The sequence below is a fragment of the Brassica napus genome, chromosome C8, assembly GCF_020379485.1.
Source record: "Brassica napus cultivar Da-Ae chromosome C8, Da-Ae, whole genome shotgun sequence".
In the NCBI taxonomy this organism is placed as follows: domain Eukaryota; kingdom Viridiplantae; phylum Streptophyta; class Magnoliopsida; order Brassicales; family Brassicaceae; genus Brassica; species Brassica napus.
This window is the reverse complement of record NC_063451.1, coordinates 45375183-45391489: the sequence shown is the minus strand read 5'-3', so window position 1 is coordinate 45391489 and position 16307 is coordinate 45375183. Positions and strand designations below refer to the sequence as shown.

General features: G+C 36.6%; 4 protein-coding genes across 11 annotated transcripts; 3 read left to right on the top strand and 1 right to left on the bottom strand.

Annotated features, from left to right (window-relative positions):
• The first annotated feature begins 1207 nt into the window (after positions 1–1207).
• LOC106411771 (40S ribosomal protein S12-2) lies at positions 1208–2666 on the top strand. Of its 3 annotated transcripts, none has more exons than XM_013852590.3 (5): positions 1208–1337; positions 1484–1540; positions 1864–2164; positions 2257–2322; positions 2428–2666. In XM_013852590.3, the coding sequence occupies exons 2-5, from the start codon at positions 1533–1535 to the stop codon at positions 2485–2487; spliced, it is 435 nt and encodes a 144-aa protein (XP_013708044.1). In that variant the 5' UTR covers positions 1208–1337; positions 1484–1532; the 3' UTR covers positions 2488–2666. The 3 variants fall into 3 exon arrangements, with proteins under 3 accessions (XP_013708044.1, XP_013708045.1, XP_048621166.1); XM_013852591.3 differs by having other exon boundaries at positions 1275–1337; positions 1481–1540; XM_048765209.1 differs by having other exon boundaries at positions 1319–1395.
• Positions 2667–3805: 1139 nt separating this feature from the next.
• Positions 3806–8588, top strand: LOC106414830 (sister chromatid cohesion protein PDS5 homolog E). 5 transcript variants are annotated; one of them, XM_013855415.3, is made up of 14 exons: positions 3806–4108; positions 4431–4634; positions 4712–4893; positions 4984–5110; positions 5188–5385; positions 5483–5533; positions 5627–6313; positions 6406–6501; positions 6586–6659; positions 6739–6790; positions 6875–6961; positions 7063–7109; positions 7204–7266; positions 7353–8588. In XM_013855415.3, the coding sequence occupies exons 1-14, from the start codon at positions 4001–4003 to the stop codon at positions 8326–8328; spliced, it is 2952 nt and encodes a 983-aa protein (XP_013710869.2). In that variant the 5' UTR covers positions 3806–4000; the 3' UTR covers positions 8329–8588. The 5 variants fall into 5 exon arrangements, with proteins under 5 accessions (XP_013710869.2, XP_013710868.2, XP_013710867.2 ...); XM_013855414.3 differs by having other exon boundaries at positions 7060–7109; XM_013855413.3 differs by having other exon boundaries at positions 3812–4108; positions 5483–5545; positions 6409–6501; positions 7060–7109.
• Positions 8589–9141: 553 nt separating this feature from the next.
• On the top strand, positions 9142–12092 carry LOC106414831 (cinnamoyl-CoA reductase 1). Its single transcript, XM_013855417.3, has 5 exons — positions 9142–9416; positions 9515–9669; positions 10071–10256; positions 10515–10867; positions 11697–12092. The coding sequence occupies exons 1-5, from the start codon at positions 9284–9286 to the stop codon at positions 11890–11892; spliced, it is 1023 nt and encodes a 340-aa protein (XP_013710871.2). The 5' UTR covers positions 9142–9283; the 3' UTR covers positions 11893–12092.
• A 17-nt stretch (positions 12093–12109) lies between these two features.
• On the bottom strand, positions 12110–14003 carry LOC106414832 (DNA-3-methyladenine glycosylase 1). Of its 2 annotated transcripts, XM_013855419.3 has the most exons (6): positions 13813–14003; positions 13236–13677; positions 13032–13089; positions 12856–12939; positions 12619–12751; positions 12110–12544 (listed from the first exon to the last, which is right to left on the bottom strand). In XM_013855419.3, exons 2-6 carry the CDS (start codon positions 13648–13650, stop codon positions 12263–12265), a joined length of 972 nt encoding a protein of 323 aa, XP_013710873.2. In that variant the 5' UTR covers positions 13651–13677; positions 13813–14003; the 3' UTR covers positions 12110–12262. The 2 variants fall into 2 exon arrangements, with proteins under 2 accessions (XP_013710873.2, XP_013710872.2); XM_013855418.3 differs by having other exon boundaries at positions 13236–13994.
• Between the last annotated feature and the right edge of the window lie 2304 nt (positions 14004–16307).

Sequence of the window (16307 nt, the reverse complement as noted above, 5' to 3'; positions counted from 1 at the left end):
TCGGGATGTCGCATCAGGCGGGGTCGGATAGTTTGGTGACGTCGCGTGTGTTCATGAAGATGAAAGAGAGGGACTGCATGGATAACTATTGTGGTGTTTTGTATGGATTGGGAAGTGTTAATATTAAAAAAGGAAAAATAAAATAAAATAGTTTATGGGTTTCTCTTTTTATTTAGTTTTGTGATGATTGTTAATTTTTTTTTGTTACTTATGTTTTTTGCACTATGAATAAGTGCTTGAAACTGAGTATGTTAAAAAGCAAACAAGTGCTTGAAACTAAGGGTATATATTCACCTGAGAGTTTCAGTTGATTTGTATTAAAATGACAAATTCACTGTTATTGAAACATGAATTTTAAAAACTCATTTAAAATCCACTGTTATTGAATTTGACATTTCTTAAAATACTCTGAAATCCACTGTTATTGAAAATATTTTTAAGTTGTGGAGTTTTAAAGTTTTCAGGTGATTTTTGGGTGTTTTGGTAGGATTTCTTAGCTAAAAAATTAAAACTTAAATCTCATAGTTTTAGGTGATATTATAGAGTAGTTTAACAAAAATCACTTAAATCTCTGCAACTTATTGAAATCATCTAAAACCCCATTAAAAATCAAATCACATCAAATGTTAAATTGAATACATCCCCCTAAGTATGTTAGACCATCATTATCGGTGAAACACTTTTTAGGGTTTCTTAATTTTTTTTTTTTTTGGCTGATTTAAAAAAAAAAATTAAAAAAGGAATCAATTGCGGGCCGCCACGTGTCAATGGAGCCCGCAAACATAGTCGGTTCTTAACTCACGCCTTTTGTGACCGACTCTTAGCAAATTTGTGGGGGCCACTACCTATTTTAGTGTAAAACCCCCTCTAAGAAACTAGGGATAATTATGCCCTTAGAAAGCAAATAAGAGCATGTTTATCCGGGGTCTTTGATAAAGTTCTTAGTGCGTGGACCCCCACAAAATCCTTAAAGATCGGTTACATAAACTACTAATTAAGAACGATTTTAGTGAGTTTCTTATACTATTCATGGACCCCACTGACTCGTGGCGGTCTGCGATTGGTTTGCTTTTTAATTTTATTTTTTTTAGACAAAGAAACCCAAATATGTTAGTGCTTGAAACTTAATATGTTAAAAAGCATTCATAGGTTAATTAGTTCTCAATTTTTCAGTATACTATACAATGGGCCGGTAGAAGCCCAAATTTATGGCCTGGGTGCGCAACGATCTGTTAAGATGTAAATACTGGCGAAATTAGGGTTTAAAGTAAGTAGCATATAAGTTGTTTTCCAATTTCTTCCTTATCCTTTCCGCTGCAGCCGTCATCGTCTTCGAGGTTAGTCTCTTTTACAGTTCTCAGACGATATACGATCCGATCATGTAATCTGGATCATGTACTATATACATCCTATACTGCGTTACAGTTAGTGTATATATACTATGACTGTTCGAGACTGATTTTGATTTGGTTCATATTAGCAGAGAACAACGACTCAAGTTTTTTTTTCGGAATTTCATTTTAAGACACAACATGTCGGGGTAAGCTTCTTTTTCGCTGTTATGGTTACGCTGCATTTCATTTTCTTATCTGCCGAATCAGTGTTAACTAGCTAACTTCTCTCTGATCGTTAGGACTTAATTTCGCGTTTTATGATCTTATGGAGCCCTCTTTTTGAATGTAATCGTAGTTGGATGTTCAATAGATTATCATACTTGAATTTAGAGCGGGACTGTATTTTGATCGTTATGATTTAACATTTTCAATTGTTTGAATTAAATTTCGTGTCTTTATAGTTGGAACAGACGAAAATACATTTCTTATTATTTGTGTGAATCCTAATTCTATTTCTTTATTTATTCAGTGATGAGGCTGCTGCTCCCGTTGTTGTTCCTCCCGTTGCTGAGCCAGCGGCAATCCCAGAGGACATGGACTTGTTGACTGCATTGGAGCTGACTCTTAGGAAAGCTCGTGCTCACGGTGGTGTTGTCCGTGGTCTCCATGAGAGCGCTAAGCTTATTGAGAAGCGTGTTGCTCAGCTCTGTGTCTTGGCTGAAGACTGCAACCAACCTGATTACGTCAAGCTTGTCAAGGCTCTCTGCGCTGATCACAACATCAACTTGCTCACTGTTCCAAGTGCTAAGACCCTTGGTGAATGGGCTGGTGTAAGTCCTTTACTTCATCTTAATCTACTCACTCTCCATACACATACCTTGATTATAAAAGCTCCCTTTGCTGAATCTTGATGTTGTTGCAGCTCTGCAAGATCGACTCTGAGGGTAATGCCAGGAAGGTTGTTGGATGCTCATGCCTTGTAGTCAAGGTATTCTATTTACGTCTCAATCCATGTCTATGATGAATCTTTAATTCTTTGAATTGATTTGATCATTTACTTAATTCGTTTGTGTTTTCTTGCTTGGTGTTTCAGGACTATGGCGAGGATACAACTGCCCTCAATATCGTCAAGAAGCACATTGAATCTAACTAAGTTCAAGAAGCATTTTGAATCTCAAATGTTTTTTCATCTCAATGCTGTTTTATCTTGGTTTTTATACTTGATGTTTTAGCAGACAGCTCTCGAGATTTGTTTGGAATATTATAAAGTTTTGCTATTATGTATGCTCTACTTTCCAAGGCCCGATTTACTTATGTTTTCTTTGCCCACTATTTGTTTTCACAAAATAAATGTTCAAAAATTCGCAGTTCAATATCTTAATGATTTTGAAATTGAAAATTATAGGATAACTAAACGTAATTGTGATATACAGTTTAAATTAGCCTTAGTTTTTGCTTGGACTGCCATTTCAGCCATGGTTGTATATGTTCTTCTCCCACATGTTAAATTCTATTTTATCACGTTCATTTATAATTGCATGATGTTGTTGAAGTTATCTCGTTTAAACAAAAGAATGCAAATGCTGATGTTGCTTACTAGGATACTGTTCGCTTCAAGACCAATGTAATCAAACTCCACTAACCACCAATATACTCACTCGGTTAGTTTATATTGGAGGAGTATTGACAAAAAAAAAAGATGACTGAAAAATCAAATAACGGCGATCAAATCATCTCACCATCAACATTAACATAACATATCCAAATCTACATCGTCATACGAACCACTAATTTATCCTGGCTTTGGTAAACCACACTATAAACCCATTCGTAAAATGCCTTTTTAGTTTATCTATCAAACATGTATAACTAAATTTAGTTGGCGATCATAATATCTATGGATAGATACGAAAATTCGGTAAGACTGTATAAAAGATTGATGAATAGCATATCTATTATCTCATTTATATACATCTCACAAACTAATTAAAAACTTTTAGTTAATGAACTCATTTATTTAATTTCATGAAAACAAACATTTAGTAGCTTTTAAGGAGTAACAGAGTTTTAATAAAATAGATTTAAACGGCTAAGATAAATAATAATTACAATGTTTCTATTTAAAAAATGCAAAACCAAACCGATTTGATATAACACAAAATAAAAAACATACTATAGTTTAGCGCCAGTCGTTCAAAAATAAAATATCAGATAAAAATCTCGTCTAAATAAATGGATAACTGAAAAAAATTAGTTACGATTTAAAAAAATTAGAATACCTAATAATCAAATGACAAAACACATGTTTCACAGTGGGATCTGTCTCCACATAGTTGATTTTAGTTTTCTTTTGTCAATACTTTTGACATAATTAAGACTTAAAACGATTTTTTAATAATTAATTCTTAATGAGAGTTATTTTATCTCTCTCTGTACAAGATATATAGATCAGCTCTTTGCATGGTCAACACCACTAATATAAAAGCCGCATCAGACTCCTAAAGTTTTCAGTTTTTTTTTTTCTTTTAATCTGCGGAGACCATTTGGATTTGTGGCGGCGACGACAGCGGTTCTTATCTTTCGTCCGGAGAATGTTTATTTGTCTTCTAGGGTTTTGAATTAGGCATTCGATAATTTTCAGAAGAACAAAAGAGAGAGAGAGAGAGATGGGTCCTCTTGTCGGAGAAACCGAACTCCCTGAAGCTCTCCTCAAGGCTGGAAAAGATCTCCTCGAGCCTCATTCCTCTACTGATTCCCTTCTCGACCTTCTCCATGTACGAATCCTTCTCCCCCTCTCGACATTCTCTGATTGTGTCGCCTTCGTTTGGTGAAATTGGGTTACTGGAAGCAATTAGGGTTGACAAATTGGAAAATTTAGGGGTTTTATCTTTGTTCAATGTTTGTTGCGATATGATTTGTAGTAAAGGTGAAACCTTTTAGGGTTACAGGTAGCAATTAGGGTTTCTCTGTTCTTGACGAATTGGAAAAATTAGGTTTTTTTTTTTTTGCGTTATCGTTTGGGGGAAAGGTGGAACCTTTTAGGGTCCTCTTACTCTTAGATCCATAGAGTGAATTGATGCTTACTTTTCTATGCAGAAAGTGGAGACTCTGCTCTCTATTGTGGAGCAAGATCCTATTGTAGCTGTGCAAAGTGCCCTGAGACCATCTACCAAGGCTTTGATATCTGCTGATCTCTTGAGAAACCCTGATTCCGATGTTAGGGTTTACGTTGTCTCCTGCTTAACGGAGATTATGAGGATAACTGCCCCTGAGGCACCATATAACGATGACCACATGAAGGTTGGTTACATACACCATTAACTCCACAATTGCTTATCCTTTGAGTTAGAGTAACACTTTGCTTCTGTTGCTTACAGGATATCTTCGAGGTGACAGTAGAAGCCTTTGGAAAACTAGCTGATGCTTCCTCTCGCAGTTACAAGAAAGCGGAGGCTGTTCTTGATACTGTTGCTAAGGTCAGGTCTTCCTTGGTGATGTTGGACTTGGAGTGCGATGACGTTATCTTAGAGATGTTTCGGCAGTTCTTGAAAGTCATAAGGTATAGATAGAACATTACTTAACAATGCTCGATTAACTCTTATGTGGTTTATGATAACGCGGATGGCTTTTCTTTTGTGTGTCTGTTAAGCCCGGACCATCCTCAACCGGTGCTTCATTCAATGGAAACGATAATGATAACTGTTATAGATGAAAGTGAAGAAGTATCCATGGACTTGCTAGAGATTCTATTGGCTGCTGTCAAAAAAGAAAGCCAGGTTAGTTTTTTTCCCAGTTCATGTTTAAGTCTTTTCAAATAGAGTTTTGATTTTTTATTCTGGTCGCCATTGCGTAGGATGTCTCACCAATGGCTTCGAAGCTTGTGGAGAAGGTTCTCAGTAGCTGCGCCTCTACGCTTCGACCGTGCATCATGGAAGCTTTGAAGTCCACAGGGACAAGCTTGGAGATGTATTCTCCAGTGGTTTCGTCAATATGCCAAAGCGAAGCTGCTACTACTGAAGCGCAAATCGTTGTTAACCCCAAAGAAACTGAGGTGTTCTTAATGCCGTGAGCTCTTTGTTTGATTGTTTATACAGTAGCTGTTTGGTTGAATCTTGAACTAACAATAGTTTTTGTTTTTTGTTTTTCAGGCAGGTGAAAAGACGTTAGAAGAACAAGTAGTTCCAAGTGATTCATTGAAGGTACCGTATTTGGTAGGCTTTTTCACTGCAAGGGTTTAACCTCTTTTCACACTGTTTGTTGCTTAACCAAAATCTTCATTATCTTTGCTTTAGGAAAAACTGGATTTGGGTCTCTCTGTCAAGGGGGCTAGGTCCAAGAGAACTGCAAGAGGTGGAACTCGAGCCAATGGAGATGACAAAGTAACAAAAGGAAGTGATTTGCAACAACTTTTGAAGCAAGGGCATTCCGAAAGTACAGACACAGATACCGAATCAGGGTCTGCTAGGAGGAGAGGGCGGAAACCCAATTCACTGATGAATCCCGAGGAAGGCTACTCATTCAAGACGTCATCAGGCAAGAATGATTCATCACGTGGAAAGCTCGCTGGCAAGAAAGCACCTTCCCCTAGTAAAGTTGCTCAAACGAATCAGCCTGTTGTTATTTCTCTCTCGCCCTCTAGTAAGTCTAGGAAGAAAGGGTCAGGTAAACGAAGCCGGAGTAAGATGGAAGAGACAGATCTTGATGCGGCTTCTTTAGCTAGGCCAGTATCAAAGAAACCGACTGTGAAGAAGGATAAGCCTGAAGAAGAAGATTTAATGGAAACTGACATTGAAAAGCCTGAAGATAGCATTAAGACTGCCAAGCCAAGTAAAAAGGAGAAGAAAGCAGAGAATGGTTCAGCGAAAACTTCAGCAAAGAAGCCACTTGAAGAATCTAAGACCAGTGGGAAAAAAATAGTCCACTCAGAAGCAAAGAAAAACAATTCAAAAACTGATATTCCCCAGTCCTCAAAGAGCAAGGTATTAAATTTGATGAACCATAATTTTTTTCAACATATTACACTCTATGACTCCCCACTTTACTTTTACTTATAATTGGATAAACTGTCCAGAAGAAGAGCTCCCCAGCAACAACGCCTGCGACCAAAGAATCCGAACAAACTCCCAAGAGCCATCCCAAGAGAAAACGGACAGCTGGAGAGGAAGTGGTGTGAATTTTTACCTTCTCTGTCTATTGTATGGAGCTTTGATTTTGTCTCGTGTTTTCATATGGTGTGTATTCCTCTTTGCAGGAGTCCAATAAGAGTAAGCTTGGTCAGGAACTGGTTGGTAAGAGAGTTAAAGTCTGGTGGCCACTCGACAAGAAGTATTGCGAAACATGTTAAACTTTTGATTTGGAGACTGTGTGATGAGTGGTAGCGATCTTACCGTTTATATTTGAACAGGTTTTATGAAGGCGTCATACAATCCTATGATGGTCGTACGAGGAGGCATAAAGTGAGTTAACTTCTCTAATTCGTATTTTGAAGTTCTCTCTTTGTTTCATTTAAAAAAAAAGTTCCACGGTTGCTCTTGCTGCAGGTCTTGTATTCTGATGGGGAGGCTGAAGCGATTTATCTTAAAAATGAAACTTGGGAGATAATCCAGGATAAGTCTTCAGCCAGTGAGGTGAGATTTTTCTTAACAATGTGCCCCTCACCATTTATCTCTTACAACAAACAATCTTATTGATATGTGTACTGATTCCTCCCCCAAAATGTTAAAAGCAGGAAAAGGAGGATGATGATCTGCCTGATTCTACTCCTTTATCTGACATGTAAGTGAAACGTTCAAGGTTCTGTGAATCACCCCACAGGTTTTTTAACTTGGCACCTCTACAGTCTTTGAGTTTTTTTTGCTTTAATATGCAGAATGCGAAGGCAGAAAGCCAAGAAGAGCAAAAATGTGGAACTGAGCAGTTCTTCAGACGTCAGGTGTGAAATTTACAACAATTCTAGTTATGCGTGTATAGAAGGTTTGATCCTTGAATGAATTCTTTAACATTTGTGGATATATATAGATCCTCGAAGGAGAAAGAACCTGTAAAAAACTCCACTAAGCAAGGGAAACGAAAGAAAGGTGCGCTGAAGAGCTTAAGCAATGAACCAGAAAGCAGAGAGGAGAAAGATGTTAAATCGTCAAAAGAGCCGAAAGCTGAAACTGGCAGGACTAAGAAAAGGCAGAAGGTGGCTCGAGATATGCACCGGGAAAGTGAAAAAGACTGTGATGACAAGGAGGAAGCTGCAACCAAGGGTGAAGGCAGTGTGAAATCCGATGCGGAGCCTGAATGTAAGAGAGATCACCAAGAACTGGCAGATGATCCAAATGCGGAAACCAAAACTGATGGAGAAGAGCTGAAGTCTACAAACAAGTCAAATGCAGAACCAGAAATTGATGGAGAAGAACAGGAGACAGCAAAAGAGCCAACGGCAGAACTCAAAATTGATGGAGAAGAGCAAGAACCAGTGAAAGAGATTAATGAAGAAACTGAAACTGAGGCACAAGAGGGAGAATCAGCAAAAGAGCCAAATGCAGACACAAAATTGATCGAGAAGGAGGATATGTCTGAGGTACAAGAGGTAGAATCAGCGAAAGAGCCAAGTGCAGATACAAAATTGATTGAGAAGGAGGATATGTCTGAGGAGCAAGTGGGAGAATCTGCAAAAGAGCCGAGTGCAGACACAAAATTGATTGAGAAGGAGGATATGTCTGCGGTACAAGAGGTAGAATCAGCGAAAGAGCCAAGTGCAGACACAAAATTGATTGAGAAGGAGGATATGTCTGAGGTACGAGAGGGAGAATCAGCAAAAGAGCCAAGTGAAGACGCTAAGGAGGACATATCTGAGGAGCAGAGTCATGGAGCTGAAAAAGAGCCAAGTGTGACTGAGACTGGTAAAGTAGAAAATGAAGCTGAAGAAGATGATCAGAGAGCAGTTAAGGAAGTGGGAGAAGAGACTGATAAAGCAGAAGCTGGTACTACCCCTGTTTCAGGTTGATCCATGGGGCCATGCATGGTTAGGTGATGATAAAGATTGATTATTGTGGTTTAGGTAACTTTTATGTTTAGTGAAGCTGCTTGTTTAAAGACTTATGGTGTTATTGTTAGTAGAGAGAGTCTTCTGACCTATTATGTCTTATTGTGGAACTAGTTTGCTGGTGTCACCTAGCTAAGTAACATACATTTTAGAGGACATGTGTGTGCTTTGCTAAACACAAAACAGTGATTATATGTGTAGTCATTTCAGCACTTCCTTTATTGAGCGCATTATTTTTAACTTTCAGAGAAAAGTGTCTAAATCGTAACATCCTACCATCAATGGAGTAGGTAAGTAAACTGCAAGCATAACACTTGCGACTTGTCTTGTCCCATACCACACCCCTTTTCTTCTAGAATTAATATATTTGTACTACTACTGCTCGAACCTAAGCGAAACAATTTTTCTATAATGTTTTTATAAAAAAAATTGGTGTAGATGATCAAAAGTTTGGGTTAGACGTCCAGTCTAATCAATGATTTCTTGAATGATTATAAAGGTGTAAATCAATATTATTTCGGTATATGCATATACATACATCGTCTAGAAGATGTATTAATGTCTTCATCAAGAAATATTGGTAGAGATATATTACCCAAAGTAAAATGATTGTAGGTAGAGTTTTGTCCAAGTTTATGAGATTTTTCTGGTGTATTGTTGTTCCAAATAATTTTCTGCTTCCACCAACCCCTCTTTTTATAAAATAATAAATATGTTTTGTCTTTCTATACATATATGCAAATAAAAATATAAATATGTAGACCACACTCATCACAATGGTTAGGTGTGAGGAATCAAAAAAGGATAAACTTCCTTTTCAGTCTTTATATACAAACCGTAACTCACTTTGTACTCATTCATCATTTTGCTTCTGTCTCTTCAAAGACCGAGGCTCTCACTTTCTACCGCCGAAAAAATGCCAGTCGACGAATCTACACCGGCCGGGAAAACAGTTTGCGTCACCGGAGCTGGTGGATACATCGCTTCTTGGATTGTTAAGTTACTACTTGAGAGAGGCTACACGGTCAAAGGAACCGTACGGAATCCAGGTCCAATAATATTATACTTTTTTGGTTTAATATTTTCTTGTTGAATTAATTAATTGCTTGGATGAATATTAATTTTTTATATTGTTATTTTTTGGCAGATGATCCGAAGAATACACATTTGAGAGAACTCGAAGGAGCCAAGGAGAGACTGATTCTGTGCAAAGCAGATCTTCAGGACTACGATGCTCTTAAGTCGGCTATCGATGGTTGTGACGGCGTCTTTCATACGGCTTCTCCGGTCACTGACGATCCCGTGAGTATTTTTTTCTTCTCCTGAGAATAATCGAATAAAGTTAGGGACCTACATGAGATAACAAAGACAATTATGGTAGTGGAGCTGATTTCTTTTAGATTTTGTTTGTCGTTCAAATCTTATTATTAGTAAAAAAATATCGCATGAAAGAAGTTAAAAATCTTTTGCATGTTGGTTTTGGTAAAGTATATTATTTAATTTCAAGACGTTAAAATAACATTTAACTGTAATGAAATTAATACATTCGACTTCGGAAGGGAAGAAACTATATGGTTATAAATTAGACTGTCGGAGGGGCAAATCAATGAATGCGTTAAATTAAATGTAGTATTATATATAAAAAAAAAAAAAATGTAGTATTATTGATCATCTATTTTAAAAAATGTAACGTAAATTTTCAGGAGCAGATGGTGGAGCCGGCCGTGAACGGAGCCAAGTTTGTAATTAATGCTGCAGCTGAAGCCAAGGTTAAGCGCGTGGTAATCACCTCCTCAATTGGTGCGGTCTACATGGACCCGAGCCGTGACCCTGAAGCCGTCGTTGACGAAAGTTGCTGGAGTGATCTTGAGTTCTGCAAAAACACCAAGGTCTTGACTTTATTCCTATAATTTATTAATTAAGATTTGGTGTGAAAATGATAAAAAAAGTTAGTTTATTTGTAAATAACACTTTCTACAATTCTACTAGCAGATGAATTGTGCATTTGAAATAACCAAGGCTTCAATCCTATGCTTTTGCACTTAACAAACCTGAAAACTAAAACTAAAATACTTTGATGTCTAACTCAAATTAAAATAGTTAGTTTTTTATATTTGGTCTACTAAAATTTTTTATGTGTTTTATAGAATTGGTATTGTTACGGCAAGATGGTGGCGGAGCAAGCCGCGTGGGAGACGGCAGAGGAGAAAGGTGTTGACCTGGTGGTTCTGAACCCGGTGCTGGTTCTTGGACCGCCGTTACAGCCGACGATCAACGCTAGTCTCTTCCACGTTCTTAAGTATCTAACTGGCTCGGCTAAGACTTACGCTAATTTGACTCAGGCTTATGTGGATGTTCGTGATGTCGCACTAGCTCATGTTCTGGTCTACGAGGCCCCCTCAGCCTCTGGACGCTATCTCCTGGCGGAGAGCGCACTTCACCGCGGTGAAGTTGTTGAGATTCTGGCTAAGTTATTCCCGGAGTACCCAATTCCAACCAAGTAAGTGAAACCAATGCCATAATATATATATAATACCATCATTTGAGTTAGTAGAAAGAAACGAATAAAACTTTTTTAGAATTATAACCACAGAAAATTAACATTTTTAGTCAACGAGTTTGAGTATGTGTGTTTTGCGTAAGTAAAAAAGAAGAAAATAAATTAAGTAAAAACCTTTTAATAGTGTACCCATTAGGACAATGACCTTACTCAACTCTCAAGTTATATTCTTTGTAACCAACACTATTTCAATTATATATCTATATTCGTGTAAGCCTTGCATACAAATACATGCACACATGACACACGTTCGCATTCATTAGTGTACATAAATCTAGTAAGTCGTCACCAACTTTAGTCAGCAAACACAACACAATAACGTAACGCTAAGCTTGACGACAGTGTCGCAGTGTCTTTGCAAATCTTTATATAGCTTAATCAATGATATAATTCTTTTAAAATTTCTTTTTAATGTACGCTTTTGTTTCTTTATCTTATCTCTTATCATGATACCAACTCAATGATGCATGCGAGTTGGTCCCATGTTCTTTTTTTTTTTATAGTTTGTGGTAAAAGTTGAAGTTGGTGTACCAACAACACACACCATATGTCCAAAGTCCACTCGTCACCTACTGCTAACGTGGACTTTTTATAAACCCATAATATACACCAACAAGGCCACAATAAAAAAAAAAATGTTGGTAGATATTTTTATTTTGAAATGGTAGTTGTAATGGAGCTAAGTCTTTGGTTTATGCCCAACTTTAATTAGACAAATTAACCAACAAATAAGAGTGTTAAGTAATTACAATGTTTGTTAATTTTTCAGGTGTAAGGACGAGAAGAACCCTAGAGCCAAGCCGTACAAGTTCACTAATCAAAAGATTAAGGACTTAGGCTTAGAGTTCACATCCACCAAGCAAAGCCTCTACGACACAGTTAAGAGCTTGCAAGAGAAAGGTCATCTCCCTCCTCCTTCAACATCTCAAGAATCCAGCCAAAATGGCATCAAGATCGAGTCTTGAATAACTTATTCCCTGGTGTATTATCCTTAGCCACTGGCGTTTCCTTTGTTTTAGAAAAATAAACCAGATGTTTAATTATTGTCTCTGGTTATGTGAAACCTTTGTTTCAAAATGTCTTGCTCTCTGTTTACTCGGATCTTTAGCCAAAAACGTATGATGGATTTTGATTTTGTATAAAGGCTTTCAATGCTTCATGTTTATTATATGCATAAACCAATCACCCAAAACACATCATCTATACAACGCCAAAGGCAAAAAGGAACACTTAATGGTACGGTAGCAAAATCTCGTTGTGTCAAATCATCTCTGAAAGCAAACAACATGGAACTCAAAAAACATTTAATTTATTTATCACTCTCCGTTCTTCTTCTTAGCCTTTGGTTGTTGTTGTCTCTGCATCTACGCAACAACAGTCTTGGTACCTGAAGCAGCCAATGAGATGGTCGTTTGTAAGCCCAGCTGCTTGCATGAAGGAGTAAACAACCGTTGGACTGACGCTGCGAAAGCCTCTGCGTACAAGATCTTTGCTTATAAACTCAGCCTTTGATGTCTTCACAGGGACTTGTCGTCCATACCTGAACTGGCTTTGTGTAGGCTTGTTGTTCACAAAGTTCCACATGTACTTCTTAAAGGATCCATGTTCAGCTATAACCTATAGATGAAACCAGTAATTAACAGCCAGGAAGATATCTATAAATTCAGAAGAGTCTGAGGTTTATATATTACCTTGCGCACATAGCGTGAGTTATCGAGGATTGAACGTATCTTGACCTCTGATAGTAAGGAAACGGCAGCGGCGGCTACCTTCTTCTCATTCAGTTCTGAAACAGCAACTGGATCGAAGTCCATGAACACTTGCCTGTTTTAACAAAAGCAAGCAAATCTGAGATTAGAGCTCATACAAAACTCTTGACATCAGAAGAGCTCATACTGTCATTATTAGGAAGAAGTTAGTTTTATTACCTGAGTAATGGCCTTCTGGAGAGAATGTCGGTCCAAGAGAGCTCGGATAGAGCACCAGAGAGACATAGCAACTCGAAAAGCTTCCTACACAGTATATAGCCCAAATGGTTAGAGACTCTTATAGTTAGGAAGAGCATCTCTGATAAAAGGATGATAGTGTTGAGGACGCTACGTACTTGTCGTCCTGAACAGGAACTCCCCATTCTTCGTCGTGGAAAGCAACATAAGATTGGTCTGTACAAGAACAAAAGAAAGAAGAACACTATTAGTCCATTACAGAAGATAAGGCACATGAGAGAGCAACATAGCCTCTTGTCATGTAGAATTCAATTAGTATAACAAGTCTAGAACTTTCTTAATCCATTCATAGAGATACTCACCAGATTTAGGCGTGATCCAAGCACATCTTTTTCGACCGTCAGCGAAGCAATCACCATTACTAGCACCAGCAGCAACCTTGTCTTCTTTCTCATCAACCTGCTTCCTTCTCAATGTACCAGAGGCCGAGGAGACAGACCCACTTCGCCTAACAGGCTTCTTACAGCTGGAAGAAGACGCCACGCTCAAAGGCAACGACTCGCAAGAAGAAGACGCATCAGATGAATAAGAAGCAGTCATCGAAGAGCATTGCTTGAGAGTCGTCGTTGGTGAAGCTGGAGTTTCTGGTTTCTTCGTTTTCTCATCTTTTGGCTCCATGGTCTTCTTCTTCTCTAGTTTCATCATACCCGGAGGCTTCCTCTGCAGCTTGTTCCCGGTTGGACCAAGAACCGATCGTAATCGAGGTGGATCCGACATTGACTCCGATTATTCACAGATCTAACACTGAAAGTACAAAACTTGCTATTTTCAAAATCGATTTAGAGAGAGGTTAGCATCGAAAGTTCTCCTCTTTACAGATACATTAACAGCTAAATGAAACTTTTAAATCCCCAGAGTCTCAAGAATCTTCTAGCTTACAGTGTTCACGGGAAAAAGCAGAGATATAAACAATGAGAAAGCGATGAAAATCAACTTGGGATAGTGAAGAGAGAACCCTTTTGACTTCAGGAAACCCAGAAAAAAGAAAGAAAGAAGGGAGCTTTTCTCATCGAGGACGAAACGAATCAAACGAAGAAGAAAAGGTTGTTCACTAGTCACCGCTTAACACGTCATCGTTTTTTTTCTTTTCTCGACCTGACAATAAGATGGGGTTTGATTACTGTAAACTTAATTGTTTAAGCAAAATAATTAATGCTTATTAGATTAGGAATGTCTGCTCGTGTATGTCAAGACAAAGAAGTTTTAATTAACCAGACACGTACTATACTAAAATTTATTAAGAACCAAATACTCCTCTCTTTTTCTTTTCACAAAGTGTATTATTTTAGATCTGTTTGTTTTGTTTCAAAAACTATCATTTTATATTTTAATGTAAATTTACATGTTAATTTTTTATTTGCTCTTTCAAATAATCAATACATTTTTATATAAAACTATTTTATTTAATTAATTGTAAATTAAAAAAAAATATTATTACTTTTTACTATTTCTTAATTTGTGATACTTTTACGAAACGAATCTATTGTTTTTAATAATAAAATAATAAATTATTATATTAACAACTAATAATTCACGATATAACTTGCATTATATTAAATAGTACTATACAAATTGTCAATTGTAAACTCATTAATAAAATAATTTCATAACTTAAATAATCATGATGGAATGAATGTATAATTGAATGGAAAAGAAAATCGAGCAATCACATAGTTGATCACCGGATTTGATACCTATGCTTGGGGAAACATATTCTACACATACGAGAATCCACAATGAACACAAATTGGTGATGATGGCTATTTTATGGTTTATATTTGAACCGTTGAGATTATTCTTTGAGCTAAAGTGCCTTGTATATTGTTCCTGGGTCTGGGCGTTCGGGTACCCGTTGGCATTCGGATCGGGTTTTTTGAGTTTTCGGATTTTCGAGTTTACGCTTTTAGGTCCCATACTAAAATTTTATTAGTATGGGTCGGGTTTGGATAATAACACTTCGTGTTCGGTTCAAAATTGTATTGCATCATAAAACTCATAAAGTAATCATATATCGTACGAATTCGGGTTATATCGGTTCGGTTCAGATATAACCAAAGTAAAAAACAAAATTTTTGAAGTAAAACATAAAGAAAAACATCTAAATTAAATAAAAATTAATCTATCACATATTACAAACATCATTTGTAAACAATATGTATTGCTTTATAGAGAGTAGACTTTTTATTTCAATGAGCAAATTATAAAATACTTATTTATAACTAATTGTGTACTTAAAGCACTTATTAGAATTTAATATTTATTATTATATATAATATACCACAAATATTGAATTTAATAATTGGAATACTTATATATGTTTCAAAATATTTATATTGACTATTAATTTCGGATTTTTCGGGTTACCCGTTCGGGTTCGGTTAATAACACTTCGGGTTCAGATATTTTTTGTACCACCCTACAAGATCCATTCGGGTATTTTTATCTTTCGGATCGGATAACGGATCAGATTTTTCGGTTCGGGTTCGGTTCGGATTTCGGATTCCAGATTTTATGCCCGGGCCTAATTGTTGCCTTCTTAAACTGCTACTGTGTCTCTATTGTTACCCTTTTAAACTTCTTCTATTTTTAGTTTTGCTACCACCTAAAAAAAGTTTTGCTATCACCTAGGACTGTTGCTTCTATTTCTACTACCTAATTTATTTTCTCGTTTTGTTTATTTTTTGCGAGTTGATAATAATAAGAGAAAAAAACAAAAATAGCACTAAATCAAGTTTTTGTTACCAAACTAGCACTCAAGATCAAAAGTCGCAAAAATAGTACTTAATGTTTTATCAAAAGTCACAAACTTAGGGTTTAGAGTTAAAGGGTGGGGTTTAGGATTTAGGGTTTAGGGTTTAGGGTAGAGTTTAGAGTTTAGGGTTTAGAGTTTATGGTTTAGGGTTTAGGGTTTAGGGTTTAGGGTTTAGAGTTTAGGATTTAGGGTTTAGAGTTGAGAAATGAGGTTTTGGGGATAAGATTTCAAATTTTGAAAAATAAAAAAATTAAAATTTTCAAAATATAAAATGCTATTTTGGTCATTTTAGTTTTTGAGTGCTATTTTTGTGATATAAACTTAGAAATGTGATATTTTGGAGATTTGCCCTTATAATAATATTCTATTATATTTTCTTTATTATATGTTTTAGTAGATTTAAAAAAAAAATTCAAAGAAAATTATTATTTTTAATTTATCAATAAGGTTAATTAAATTCCATTAAAGTTAATGGGCCTTAATAGAGGCATATTTTTACAATCTCTCTTAAACCCTTGGGAAATAATTAATGTGGTCGGGGGAAAGTCAATCGAGGTCGACTGGTTCTGACAGTTTTTAACCGGAAGGCTAACCTAACCGACTATTAACTAATTTACTGTAG

What these genes read in the sequence shown, in the direction of transcription:
- LOC106411771 (XM_013852590.3), top strand. An exon ending in CCCTTGGTGAATGGGCTGGT is followed by an intron (nt 2,165 to 2,256) that starts GTAAGTCCTTTA and finishes ATGTTGTTGCAG; the next exon opens with CTCTGCAAGATCGACTCTGA. An exon ending in GCTCATGCCTTGTAGTCAAG is followed by an intron (nt 2,323 to 2,427) that starts GTATTCTATTTA and finishes TTGGTGTTTCAG; the next exon opens with GACTATGGCGAGGATACAAC.
- LOC106414830 (XM_013855411.3), top strand. Translation starts at nt 4,001, where the DNA reads ATGGGTCCTCTTGTCGGAGAAACCGAACTCCCTGAAGCTCTCCTCAAG. An exon ending in CTGTCAAAAAAGAAAGCCAG is followed by an intron (nt 5,111 to 5,187) that starts GTTAGTTTTTTT and finishes GCCATTGCGTAG; the next exon opens with GATGTCTCACCAATGGCTTC. An exon ending in GGACAGCTGGAGAGGAAGTG is followed by an intron (nt 6,502 to 6,585) that starts GTGTGAATTTTT and finishes TCCTCTTTGCAG; the next exon opens with GAGTCCAATAAGAGTAAGCT.
- LOC106414831 (XM_013855417.3), top strand. Translation starts at nt 9,284, where the DNA reads ATGCCAGTCGACGAATCTACACCGGCCGGGAAAACAGTTTGCGTCACC. An exon ending in CTCCGGTCACTGACGATCCC is followed by an intron (nt 9,670 to 10,070) that starts GTGAGTATTTTT and finishes GTAAATTTTCAG; the next exon opens with GAGCAGATGGTGGAGCCGGC. An exon ending in AGTTCTGCAAAAACACCAAG is followed by an intron (nt 10,257 to 10,514) that starts GTCTTGACTTTA and finishes TGTGTTTTATAG; the next exon opens with AATTGGTATTGTTACGGCAA.
- LOC106414832 (XM_013855419.3), bottom strand. Translation starts at nt 13,650, where the DNA reads ATGTCGGATCCACCTCGATTACGATCGGTTCTTGGTCCAACCGGGAAC. An exon ending in TTGGATCACGCCTAAATCTG is followed by an intron (nt 13,090 to 13,235) that starts GTGAGTATCTCT and finishes GTTCTTGTACAG; the next exon opens with ACCAATCTTATGTTGCTTTC. An exon ending in TCCAGAAGGCCATTACTCAG is followed by an intron (nt 12,752 to 12,855) that starts GTAATAAAACTA and finishes TTGTTAAAACAG; the next exon opens with GCAAGTGTTCATGGACTTCG.